Below are 14,144 nucleotides of genomic sequence, written 5' to 3'. Positions count from 1 at the left end.
CGTTTGTGGACACCCCTTCCAATTAATGTATTCAGCTATTTTAAATTGCACCCATTGCTGACTAGGATGTGCAAATGCACACAAAAACAGCTTGTCTAGTCCCTGTAGAAAACTATAGCAAATAGAATAGGACTCTCTGGAGCAGACAAACATGAACCTTTTGGCACCAAGCCTAATGCCAAGTGTGGCAATGTTCTCTGTCTAGTATGGTTGGGATGAGTTGGGGTGGTGATCACCCAACATCCTGGCCTTATTAATGCTCTTGTTGCTGAATGCAATCAAATCCTCACAGCGATGCTCCAAAATCTAGTAGAAAGCCTCCCCTGGACAACAGACAGTTAACACTCTAATTAAACAATAAACAAGAAGGTGTCCCAATACTTTTGTCAATATAGCGTAAGTCAAGATACTGAAAAGCTTTGTATTTACATTGTTTTTATGGAAATCTGCTCAAACTATTTTTTTGTTCCAACAGTCCATTGATCAGTTGACATATTAAGATGCAGGTAAAACTGTGTTAATCTGAAAATCGTTTTATTGAAAATGAATAAATTACAAAATATATATATATATATAGGAAATCTAAGAACTGCTGAGCTTGTCAGAGTTTACAATTCCATACATACGCTCATTTAGGTATAACAGAAAAACAGCTGGAATGTAGTTGTGTTTATCATACAACCCTCACACTTTACACATCTGTTAGATTCAATAACAAATGCATAAAACAAAAAGAAATGGGTTTATGCTTTCATGTTTCATTTTCTGGAAAACAAACCTGAAGACTGAGACAATGTCCGTATTAAGGAGTCTTGGTGTGGGATCTTGCACGCTCCAGTACCTTTCACATGCTGTAATCCCCTTTTGCTGAGTATTCTGATCCCTTTAATCCTATCAGAGTGATCGGCTGAGGTGGCGCTTTTCTTACGGCTTGAGAATCATCACCACCTTAACCTTATCATCTTACACACACACACACACACACACACACACACACACACACACACACACACACACACACACACACACACACACACACACACACACACACACACACACACACACACACACACACCATCCCCATCTCTACTGAAGAATCATACACATTCAGCCTGGGCTGATCCATAGATCCTATAAATATGCAATCTGTGCTGCAGCCTCATCATATCCATCGTCCATTATGTGAAGTTAGTTGGGCTCGTCGAAGGGTCTGCGGCAGTAAGGACAACAGTTGTGCTGAAGAACCAGAAGCTCATAGTCCTCACTGTGGAACATCTAATAGAAAAAAAATAGAGGGAGAGAGAGGGGGGGGGGCCACAGAGGCGAAGGACGTGTTTAGAACAGCAAGAATCAGGATGAATGAGAATAACGGTAACATTAGTAAACAGGCTAAGATCCAGTTCTGGCATGACGGACAGTGAAAGAACGCCAGTGAGCTTCTAAAATCACTTGGCTGAATATTACCTCTAATTAGTCTCTCCTTATGTCCATCCTTAATTAATAATAGGGCGGCATAATAATATCAGTATTATCAGATAACTGCTTTCAAAATGGCCAGCATCAGACCGATGTTTTGATGTTTACAACCTAGAGACAAAGTACTTTTGTACTTACTAGCGCCCCCTATTGGATCTGTCAGGGAAAGGGAATTTTTTTGTCCTAGGTGATGCAGGACTACTGCGCTAAAACACTTGCATTCTCTACAATTTACAGTATCGGATAAAGTGCCCAAACATCTAAAAAACTGCACACATGCTCAGGCTTTAACAACGTCTTCTACTTCCTAGAGACTTACTAGCTTACTTACAAGCGTTGCCTACTGACTCAGGCAGGGAATAACCTTAAAAACACTCGTACAGTTTGAATTTCATTCATTTTTACTGCTATTTAAAACAGCCTGCTCAGCCACGATCCAAACAGCAAGCGGCATGAGTGAGCGGCAAGGGCAAAACCCAAAACACTGCACAATGACAATTAATGAAGCTGTCTGCACCAGCTGTAAGTGGAAGAGAGTTTGTGATGCCCCATTTCTGGCTTAGAATGATGTTCCTCCTCTATAAAAACACTGTGGTAAGCCAGTCAGCCATCTTTCAGCAAAACACGGACTGGTCAGACTGTAATTCTGAGGAAGGTTGAAAAATGGAGCCATTCCTTTCAGATGACTGGATTCTTTGGAAAAGCTTTAAATGACTAAACTGCTGTACGCTGAAAAGGACAGTCATATGAGTTCGTGGCTGTGACATCACAAGCGTAAGTGTGTGCAGAATAGGTTCCATGTACATGTGTGTGTGTGTGTGTACCTGAAAGCAGGATGGACACATGGTAATGCTGACATCAGGCAGTAGAGAGCGGTAGTACTGCCAGCTGAGCGGCTTTGGCCAGCGCTTTATCAGAACGTCTCTTCTAGACATGGACCTCAACACTGCGCGACTGACCATGACTGGAACAAACTCACTACCCCCCTGCTGTAACACACACACAATCAACAGTCAAGAGCACTGTTTTAGTAACATTACTGGGATCCTGACGTACAGCACTCCTGTACAATCCTGAAATGGCCAGATGCCTTATTCACTTCTCTTCACGCTTTCACAGCTTACTGTCCCTGTCTGTTCATCTGACAATCTTTCTCTCACCTCGAAACTCAGTTTAGCAGTAAAGGGATCCACCTCAGGTCTTTCCACATCATCATCATCATCCAGCTTCAGCGACTGAGATTCTGAACATGCACTGTTAAGGAGAGCTACACAAACACACACACAGACACAGACACACACCTCTTTTTCTTGCCATCTGTTCCTTTCCTTCAAAAGCTTTGACACTCAAGCTTTCGCACTGCCCCACAATATCTTTGCTTCACACTCCTTTATATACCCACTCTCACCCTGTCATACTTATTCTCAACATATTTTCAGTTAAAATACATATTCTACAGATCCTCTTTGTCTCACTTCACAATAAAAGGAAGCAGCCATTATTAATAATGCATGAATGCAATAATTAAATCCCAGTTATGGCCAATATTTTCCCATAGTTTTTGTTCTTTGAGCGTCTTCAAAACTCAACCACATTCATATTAATTGAATAACTGTATTTTGCGAAATCCACACCGGCCACATTCTGTGCTGACCACCACACACCTGATTATGCGGCTGGGTTTAAGTGCTATGTTTGATGAAGCCCAGTGTCCTTCACACACAGAAACTGATTAAATAGAATAAGTAAGCTGAGCTAATCCAACACTGAGAACCTTAATGCACTTAACACAACAACACACAGACACTGTCCCACATGCAACTAACTATTTAAAGTAAACCCTGCAAGTGTGTGTTGACATTACAAGCCAAACGTGTGGAAGTACTGTAGTTTTTTAAATATTTATAACTCTATAAAACTATAGAGTTTTAGGCCAGTTCCTAATTTTCACCAATCTCACAAACCTCAGGTTAGTGTGGCATAAAGCACCACCGCAGCTTTAAAACTGCCAAAAACACAACATTATTAGTCAGCTGTACACAGTATTCTAACTGCTTCAAAGACACATACTGTGGGTAAGGGGATGTGCTGAGGGGAAAAAGGGCCAACGATCTCCCGGCGATAGGGCCAACAATCTCCTGGCAAGAGTGCCAACAATCTCCTGGCAACAGGGTCACCGACCTTCTTAATGATCAAATCAATGCGAAGACATTTGCGACACTTAAGAGCCCACATACACAGCCTTCCTCAGTTGGAGAATCAGGTGGATCAGATTAAAGCTGTAAGAAACAGACAAAGACTCATATGCAGTGAAAAATGAGGCAGGTTCAGAAACCCTCCTGCAGGTTCAGAAACCCTCTTTAATGCCATTCTGTTTGGAGGTCAATGAGCCTCATTTTAACTGTCATGATGGTTTCAACAGTCTGCAGAAATCAATAAGTTCTACGTTGATTTCAGAAAAAAGCTAAATATTAGCTGGTTGACTTGTTTGCTAGTAAAAATCATTTACCAAACACTTACTTTTTTCTTCTACTGTTAGAAAGTTATTGAAGAAAGAATTGAAAATATAAGAAAATTAAACCAATTTTAACATTCACAAAATGTGTCTATTATCTTAGTTCTTATTGGCCATTAAAAAACTAATACTATATCTTTATTGGTTGGGTGAATAATGGCATGAGCTGTTGCTGTGCTTTTTTGGAGGAGAGAAGGGTTTTTTCTAAGAATTTTCTGCTTGCATCAGACCCCACCCTCCTTTCCCAACAGAAAAACGTTCTGTGAATGGCATCCTTATCATTCTGATATCTGATAGCTCTTGAAACAAAAACTCTAAACTTTGTTTTTATTTTTACAGAGTAAGTGTGGGTCAGCAGTGTATATGTATGTAGCGGTGAAAGGATACCCCCACTGCTCATCTCCTGCCAGCGGGCAGTCTTCCTGTCCACTCGAGGAACTTCCAGGTCAATCAAAGACACGGCCTCCTCATCAGTGATCCCCTCCTCTAGATAGAACTCAACCAGGGGAAGAACCTCTAAACACACACACACACACACACGATTAGATTTACTATACGAGAATCTTCAGATTCTCTAAAAATAATGGAATAATAATACATACTAAATAATAAAAGGATGTTGCCTTTTTTTAAACTAATACATATATATGCCACTTGCCATAAGAGGAGGCTGAGAATATGAAAGGCTGTCTGCAGTTAACACAGGCATTTCCCTGATTGGTCAGCAGGGGGTTGTTGGTGGAACATCGATAACACATTGGAATTAATTCCTAAAGAAAAAAAAATATGTAAACAAAGATCTAGAGATGCATTTAAAGATAATAAGTCATGTTTACAGACAATGAAGTCTGCATGCATGCAAACACACACACCTCGCTATCGTGGTAGGGTTTAGAGCGGACGGTGAGGCAGCTAAGCTCCATGCTCTCCTGGAATCTTGCAGGGATCTTCAAGCCCTGGAGCTTTTCAAAGGCGTGCCGGGCAACCTTATAGGCCCCAAGAGCTTTGCTCTGCTTAGCCAAGGCATATAGAGTGTACCTGAGCTGTGAGTCAAAGATCAAACCACCAATCACACACATTCACACCTGTCTAAACAGCCAACCACTATACACATACACACGTCCCTAATTCTGCACGGATACATTTTTATACAGCTGTCATTTCTCTTTCACCCCTCTTTCTATGTGACAATCCATCAGTTTTTATGTCTCATAGAAAAGTAGAATAATAAACACTATATGGATATAAGTATTGGGACACCTGCTCATTCATTGTGTCTTCTGAAATTTTCTGAGAGTTTTTCCTGCTTTTGTTGGAGTACCTGTCTCTATCTGTCCAGGGAAGAAAGCTTTATACCAGATTTTGGAGCTTTGCTGTGAACATTTGATTGCATTCAGCAACTTGCAGGTCAGTGAGGTCAGGATGTTGGACAATTACCACCCTATTGGATGGAGCACCATCATCATTCCAGAGAACACCATTCCACTGCTCCACAGCTCAATGCTGGGGGGCTTTACACCCCTCTAGACTTCGCCTGGCATTAGGCATGGTGTCAGTAGGTTCATGTATATCCGCTTTAGAGAGTCCTGTTCTATTGGCTATACTCCTCTGCAGGGAACAGACTGTGCGTGTGTGCATTTGCACATCTGTGTCAGCAACGGGTGCAACTTAAAGTAGCTGAATGCACTGATTAGAAGGGGTGTCCACAAACATTTTGACATTTGTGGTGTAATGTAGAGTTTACTCTCTCTCTTCTACACTATTACAATAAAATCTAGTTGCTATGAATGAGTGATGCCGAAGAAGAACCATGTTTGGTTCCATAAAGAACCAGACTTACACTCAAATCCCTATGGAATCACTTACAGATCCATTTGTAGCCCTTTTGTACTCTCTCTCCATCTTCCTCCGTATCTCCCTTTTCTCCACATCGTTTCCCCTCACATTTTCCATTCCACATGTCAAATAGACAGCAGGTGCCATACATTTAGTCATGAACATCTGGTAGAGTTGGAAGACGACAATGAGTGATGCGAGTGTGGGAGTGAGAAAGTGAAGTTAAGAGAGCGCTAAAGAGCGATACAGATGAGACGTAGATGAGGTACATAAGACAGATCAAAATGCCAGCCAAATTAAGGTGGGACGGGGATGCTGCAGATGTTAATTCATCCTTTGCCTTCACACAAACACGCTTTCTCGCACTTTCACAAACTCGCACTTTCTCTCTCTCTCTCTCTCTCCAGTCTAAGGGAAGGTAAAAGCAGCCAGTCTTTTCTCGAGTGTTTCATCACTTCCATCACTTCAGCTGACTTAATTCTAAAGGTGATGTGAGACGAGTTAATATGCATTCAGTTCACGACTCAATCCTGAGCTCGCCCTTTAGCTCTCAAACACACACCCACACACACACACACCCACACACACACACACACACACACACACACACACACACACACACACACACACACAGTAATAAGAAGAGTGCATTTAACTATGTTAATACTTGACTGAAGTGAGCACTCATTAAAAAGATGCTGCATGACCAAGAGGCTTCTACAGAGACTCTCCACACATTGAGGGTTGTTAGAGCTGTAGGTGTGTGTATGTGTGAGTGTGTGTTTTAGGGGATTGATGGATGGGGGGGGACAGAAAGAGTGAGAGTGTAACAGAGGAAAGAGGGAGAAAAAGAGAAGGAGGGGGGGAGAAAGGAAGGGGGAAAGAGAGAAAGAGAGAGAAAGCGAGAGAGCGCAAGAGAGAGAGAGAGGAAGAGAAAGAAAGAGGGAGTGAAAGTGGGAGTAAAAGAGGGATGGAGAGCGAGGGAGGAAGAGAGCAAGAGCCAGAGAAAGCATGTGCTTGTGTGTGTGTGCCAAGTGTGCCAAGTCTTTGGTCTAGTTGTGGAAGAGAGAGAGAGTGCAAGCAGGATACAGAAAGTGTATGTGTGTGCATGCATGAAGCACACTTTATGGATGTCCAGCAGAATGTGTTTGTGTGTGTGTGTGTGTGTGTGTATGTGTGTGTGTGTGTGTGTGTGTGTGTGTTGATGAAGGATACACTTTGGAGATGCCCAGCGGAATATCTTTGGTTAAGTTGTGGAAGAGAAATCTTGAGAGGTTGAAAAGAGTCTCAGGCATGTTGGAACTGAAGGGCTCAACCTGAGAGACAGGGAGAGACAGAGAGAGAGAGAGAGAGACAGAGAGTGATACAGTTCAGGATCCGTAGGGCAATACTGTAGGATTACATGAGTTTTTTGTAGAATGTGTAAAACTGACCAATGAAACATCAATATTAGAAACACCAAACCACAGGGGCTCTGAGTGGTTCAGTGGTCTAACGGCTGCCACTATGGGGGTTGTGAGTTTGAATTCCAAGCTTTGCCATCAGTGGCCATAGTCTAAGAGACCACAATTGTGTGTCCGGGCGGCTAAACGGCACTCTATCCCCTCATCACTTATAAGTGAAGTTGGCTGGCACAGGTGTCTGTTAGCCTGCGTTTTGGAGGTGTTGACCCGGCACCTTCGGCCGAACGTGTCGGCTGTCTAGTGATGCCGCATCAGTGGCAGTTTGAATAGGGGCGGTGACGGTCTTCGCATGCATCAGTGGGGCTGGATCCCAAAGCACAATTAAATTAAATTATTGTGAATTACACAAATGATTGAGATTCAGGATCCATCATACAATATACAACATAAAAATAAGTAATTATCCAGGTAAAATACACATATAACAATGTAAAACAATGCATATTTTAATGCCATAAAAATGCCTTAATTTGTGACCCAAAACCAATAGCTTCAGCCTTCTCGACTGCTTTGCGGGCTGCTTTGATTATATCAGGTGATGAGGCTTTGAAGTGATTGCTGTGATAAACAGGAGAGCGCTGAGCCGTCTCCTGCTCCGGCCAGAGCGGCGGAAACAAGGCCAGTTTGTTTATACTCTGTTTTATGGGCACTGCCTGAATAGCAGCATAAAAACAACAAACAGAGACTTGGAACAAAGAAGTGGGGTTAGAAATAAGCATTGAAGAAAATGCCCACTTAGGTTCACATGGTCAAGGTCAATGGCTACACTGTTGCCATTGGGATGCGACATAAAACCTACAAAACACATAACCATGCCCATCAAAATCAACATAGCATTTACAGTATAAATCTCTCCCCTGTGAATGACTGGGTTTAAGATGTTGCAGAAATGTTGGAGATGTTGGAGAAATTACTTGTTTGATGGCCTTTTCTTTATTTCTTTCTTTTTTAAACAAAATAAACAAAATCCAGTGGCCAGTTTATGTTTTGTTTTAACTGGTTGGTCATGTTTAAAGCCAGTGACAACAGAAGCAAATGTGTTTTGGAGACCTGGTGTATTTGTTGGTGTGGATTTGGAATACACACAACAGCTGGATGGACTGATCTTTTAGTGCAACACTCGAAGATGAAGAAATCCAAAGGTTGCATTTTAGAGACATTTACAAATTGTCAAACTATGCTTGGTTAGTAATAATACAGGAGATACAGGTGGTAGATCGGTACTGATGGGTAACTGCATTGGTCCAATATAAGCAGAACATGCTGGATCAGATATCCGAGGCTTAAAAAAATAATGACTCTGATCCAATCCTGTAACAAGTCTAGCCTAAACTCTAGACCTCCCATGATGTTGTTAACTGTGTGTTTCATGCTGTGAGGTAGTAGATAGGGTTTAAGTAGTCTGTTTGAGTAGTTGATGGACTCGTTTTAGAAGCTTGTTCTAATGGCATCAATTTAAAAAAAATGGCTAATGTTACAGCTTAGTAGTTTTTAAAGGGGCTTCAAAAGTTGAACTTATTATGTTCATCCGTTTATGCTTTTAAGCTGTAAGCCCCTGGATGAACATTATCTTATTTTGTAATAAATTGAGAAACATTGTTAGTCATAGGCCTGTCTTTTTAGATGATAAATAAAAAGAATATTGCTATAAACAGTCATATTGTCATTTTAAGACTATTTTATGCCCCTGATATAGTGATATATAATAGCCTACTATCAAGTCCAGCATTGGCATATAACCATGAAGTGCAAACTAGCGATCATTACACATTCATGTGAAAAGGTTACTCCATTAAAAGCTACCCCAAAAAGACACCTCATGAAAAGCTTTTTCCTTAAATATATTTAAACATATGGACAAAAAACTGAATGAATGCTAAAATGTTAAAAATCATTTGTAAAATGTAATTAATAATTAATGAAATACTATTAATACATTTTAGAAATTATTTCTTCAGTTGTATGTGTTTAGTTATATTACCTCCATCTCTTCGTATTGTTTAAATGAAGATCAAATGTCCATTTGTTTAAATATTACAAAAGACAAAGGTTTTCATGGGGTGTTCTAACCATTACCAGCTTCCTTGTATAAAGACTTAATAAAATGGTGCTGGTCGTGACAGTGGTCAGATGACTGGAGCTCGGTGCTTCTAGGTATAAGTAGAACAGTCCTACTTAAAATGCTGTCCCGTCAGTTCTTGAGAAATCACAATCTCACGTATATGTGATAAATGCATTAGTTTTGGTTCCTTTCGCTACCATAGAAGGCTAGCACATTTTTAGAAGTTTGGTACTGACTTGGTACCGAAGTATCGGTTCTCATGACATGACTATAATATGTTTTTAAATATTTGGCTAAATTCCCACTTGCATTACTCACATTTACTATGGTAGGTACTACAGAACATAACTTGATCCTTGATAAACCTGTGTCTCAACTTCTGTCTGTTTTCAGATTTTTCACTATTTTTCACTATTTAAGGCTTCAGCATTTATATCACAAAAGAAAAAGTATCATGCCATCTTAAAAAGGAGGACTTACCATGTAGCGATGGATAGAGTGGTAGACATGGTACAGTTCAGCCAAGTGCTGAAAACTGTGAAACTTACTCAGCATCTCCTCCTTCTTCTCCTCATTATCTGTTAAGCAAAACACAAATGGCAAAAGATAAATGAGCCTGTTATAGTCCTGCACAAGGCATGCAAGAGAGACGAAATGAAAACCTACACTGCCTATCAAACATCTGGAGACACAAGCCTTTGAAAGCATTTCTTTTTGCCGTTGTGCAATACCATTAATCAGATACTACTAATTGGTATAAACAGGGTCATATACTCACCGCGTGCTATGTCCAGACACTGCATGGAGAGCATCCAGTAGTAGTATGAGGCATCATTGAATCTGCTCTCCACAACAGCGTTGTGAGTGAGCTGTTCCAGAACTTTTACAGCCTCTGCCTGCCGTCCAGCCTTGTGGAAAGCTGAGAGAGACATGTAATCAAAGATGTGAAATCACAGAACATGGGATTAAAAACACACCTCTATCTGTTAAACATGGTGGAAGTAGTGTCATGGTTAGTCCCCAGGGCTGTTATGATTCCTCTTTATTAAATAATATAGACAAAGAGTAACTGACTACTTAACATAAGCTAACTTAATCTTTCTTTCCAGTTCAAAATCTTAGCAAAAAGGAGGCTGAGCTGAGGAAGCAAATGTGCACCTGGACCAATAAAACATAGCTGGAATGAAAACCCCTGTGTTGACTGTACTGCTGACATGAGCAGCAGCAAAAAAGAAGTAGTTGCATATAGATTTGAGTCCAGTAATGAAGCAGACTATGAATTATTCAGTTATCCACTATGAATTACTCAGTAACGTCTACTAATTTGTTAGGGATCTAGTATAGGCATTTAGTGTTCAATGGGAATTATTAAGTCATCCACTATGAATGATTCAGTAACTACTTTGAATTGTTCAGTAACTACAATGAATTATCCAGTTATCCACTATGAATTATCCATTAACTACTAAGATTTTTTCTGATTCCAGTATAAATAATTCAGTATGTACCACAAATTATTTAATTATCCACTTAGAATTATCCTGTCTCCGTTTATTGTTCAGTATCTAGTATGAAATATTCACTGACCACTATGAATTATTCAGTAACTACTATTAAACATTTAGTGTACCCAATACATTATTCAGTAACTACTAGTAATCATTCAGTATTCAAAATGAATTATTCAGTAACTACTATTAATTATTTAATGACCACTATGAATTATTCAGTGTCCACTATGAATTATCCATTAACTACTATGATTTTTTCTGATTCCAGTATAAATAATTCAGTATGTACCACAAATTATTTAATTATCCACTTTGAATTATTCTGTCTCCATTTATTGTTCAGTATCTAGTATGAAACATTCACTGACCACTATGAATTATTCAGAAACTACTATTAAACATTTAGTGTACCCAATACATTATTCAGTAATAATCATTCAGTATTCAAAATGAATTATTCAGTATTCACTATTATCCAAGACCACTATGAATTATTCAGTATCCACTATGAATTATTCAGTAACTAGTAATCCTTCTAGTATCCACACTAATTTATACTAGTATACACTATGAATGATGAATTAACTAATTAATTATTCAGTACACTCAGTACATTCAGTATAAATAATTCAGTATCTACAACAAATTATTTAATTATCCACTTTGAATTATTCAGTCTCCAATTATTATTTAGTATCAAACATGAACTATTCAGTGACCGCTGTGTATTATTCAGTAACTACTATTAATCATTCAGTATCCAGTATGAACTATTCAGTGACCGCTATGAATTATTCAGTAACGACTAGTAATTATTTAGTCTCCACAATGAATTATTCAGTAACGACAAGTAATAATTTAGTCTCCACTAAAAATTATTCAGTAACGACTAGTAATTATTTAGTCTCCACAATGAATTATTCAGTAACGACTAGTAATTATTCAGTCTTCACTATGAATTATTCAGTAACTACTAGTAATTATTCAGTATTCACTATAAATTATTCAGTAACTACTAGTAATTATTCAGTATTCACTATAAATGAATTGAGGGTGAGGAGGTTTGGTGTGCCTACAGGCATTTAGGGTTTAAAGGGTTAATATAAGAATAATGAGGGGGGGTGTGTGTCATGTTTTAGCTGTGGCAGCCCTTCACTACAGACTATATACAAAGGAAACACTACATTACTCATCATATCAAACCTTTATTGTTCATAACAATACAGAGTTAATTATTCAAATCTGTTCTTACCCTGAGCTGAAAGGAATTTTGACATTCAAACAGTTCGGTTTAAAATTACAACCTTCATCTCAGTTGTGTTCAAGACCCAGCATCCAACGATCATTAATTTTATAGAGCCTCAGTTCGACTCTGTCATCAGTTAAGTTCCTGCATATAATATCTTTCATTAAATCACTCCAGACTGGGATTTAGTCATCTGCACAGCTCCAAAGCCCGCATGTTTGGCCAGAATCTCTTTGCCGAGTTTGGCCATGAGAGAAAGGAAAATCCCTCGTTTCCGCTTTACTCTTCCAGCTGCCAGCCGTTGCAGCCTCACACAGGGAAACCGGCCAAAGCTCTACCTCACCCACACGCCAAAGGCAATTTGTACCTAATGTACACAAGTCTTTCCAACCTCCTCTCTGAGAGTCTAATCTCCTGATGTAACTCAGTTCAGACAGATAGAGACAGGGCGAGAGCGGACGAGAGAACGAGAGAGCTATTAGTGAATGTCAAACAGAGTCGCACTTAGAAACCAGAGGAGGATTGAGCACCAGACCCTCAAACCTAATCAAACTCAGCTTTACAGCGGCGCAACCCCCGCAATGACCCCGGCCAGGAAGCCTTTTTTGGGGCAAGGCCTCCATTAGCCGTGGCCGTTTCTGGGCCGGGGTGTTTCGACTGGCACATTTATCAGAGGGGTTTTGACGTGGGCTGGTGTGCAGCTCAGCTGCAACAGTTTAGTGGAGAAATCACAATAAAACATGGACGGTGGTCCAGACAGTGTGTGTTGGGAATATCATTCACATCACAGCACAAAATGGCTATTTTACAAAAGTAGTCCACAAAGACCAACAGGATGGTATCAGTGTAAACCACCATACACATACACAGTGATTTTACTGAAGAAGTGTAAAGTAACTGGTGGCTCCAGCATAATGAAGGTCAATCAGATTTGGCAGTGCAGAATGTCACATTAATAAGTAAAGTAATTTTACTGTAGTATTGTTGTATTTACAGTGTCTTGTGTGTCATATTATTATTATTATTCATAAAAATAAACAGGGTTCACTCTTCTTATATCATAATGATACAAATACACTAGTAACATCAAGCAAACCACATGTGTAGCCACCTGAAATACCATAACTCCCATCTAGCAACCACTTAGCAACACTGTAACAACAGCCATCTTACACAACGATCTGGAATGCCATAGCAACCACTTAGCAACACCATGGCAACCACATAGCAAGCACCTGGGATTGTAACCTTGTAACTGCCTTGCAAACACCTAGGATACTTTAGCCACTTTTAACCACCTAGCAACACCACAGCAACCACCTGAAATACCATAGCAACTGACATAGCAACCAACTGGATCATCCAAGCAACCACCTGAAATACCATCGCAACCACTAATCAAAAATAGTTTCAACCTAGTGACCAAGTAGCAGCCTAGATACTGCCTGGAAGTGGGAACCACTTAAGCTGTGCAAACCAGTTATTTCTGAAAGCACAAATATTGGCTCAGGTTTGAGATTCCCCAAACACATCTTAGAATAACGATCATCTGAAATGTAGAGAGAGCTTTTAGAGAGAGCACATTTGTGCTGATGTGCTAAAACCCTGTTTATATTCTACTACCGTGTAAATAGCTCCTCCATTCACTTATTCTGTGTATTTTCCAAAATATTTCTAAACTGAAATAATGAAACTGAATAATAGACTGAATTACTGTGCTGGAATCAGGGGTGATGCGCTCAATCATTTCCTAAAGCAGTAGAACCATATTGAATGCCAGTGAGGTCACGTGTGCACACACAGTGGGGATGGATTCCTGAGTTTACCAATATGGTGTGCATGTGTGTGTTTAAGGAATCTCAAGGCATCTATGCCTCATCGGTAGGCGGGCATGCTAAGCTTCTTCCGCTGCCAATTATAATCAGCAAGATACACAATAGTGGATTATGGCCAGTTAGACAATCAGTTCTGCACGGAACGATTTGTGTTTCTCTCTCTCCAACAATACAGCAGAAAAGAGTCCGGCGCTCCCACA

At 39.9% G+C, this 14,144-nt stretch overlaps 1 protein-coding gene across 2 annotated transcripts in view; it reads right to left on the bottom strand.

Moving 5' to 3' along the window:
• Positions 1–523: 523 nt before the first annotated feature.
• The window catches only part of ift122 (intraflagellar transport 122 homolog (Chlamydomonas)), a 53,597-nt gene continuing 39,976 nt past the window's right edge, over positions 524–14,144 (bottom strand). Inside the window, exons 21-29 of one of the 2 annotated variants that reach the window (XM_072682223.1) lie at positions 10,131–10,271; positions 9,833–9,930; positions 7,043–7,143; positions 4,864–5,029; positions 4,650–4,761; positions 4,379–4,507; positions 2,637–2,719; positions 2,301–2,465; positions 524–1,275 (exon numbers count right to left, since the gene is read on the bottom strand). In XM_072682223.1, the coding sequence (XP_072538324.1) occupies positions 1,189–1,275; positions 2,301–2,465; positions 2,637–2,719; positions 4,379–4,507; positions 4,650–4,761; positions 4,864–5,029; positions 7,043–7,143; positions 9,833–9,930; positions 10,131–10,271 (1,082 nt within the window). In that variant the 3' untranslated portion in view covers positions 524–1,188. The remainder of the gene's footprint in view (positions 1,276–2,300; positions 2,466–2,636; positions 2,720–4,378; positions 4,508–4,649; positions 4,762–4,863; positions 5,030–7,042; positions 7,144–9,832; positions 9,931–10,130; positions 10,272–14,144) is intronic. The other variant, XM_072682225.1, reaches the window with a different exon arrangement.

Source organism: Salminus brasiliensis, chromosome 6 (assembly GCF_030463535.1).
Source record: "Salminus brasiliensis chromosome 6, fSalBra1.hap2, whole genome shotgun sequence".
Taxonomy (NCBI): Eukaryota; Metazoa; Chordata; class Actinopteri; order Characiformes; family Bryconidae; genus Salminus; species Salminus brasiliensis.
This window is presented reverse-complemented; position numbering and strand designations above follow the sequence as displayed.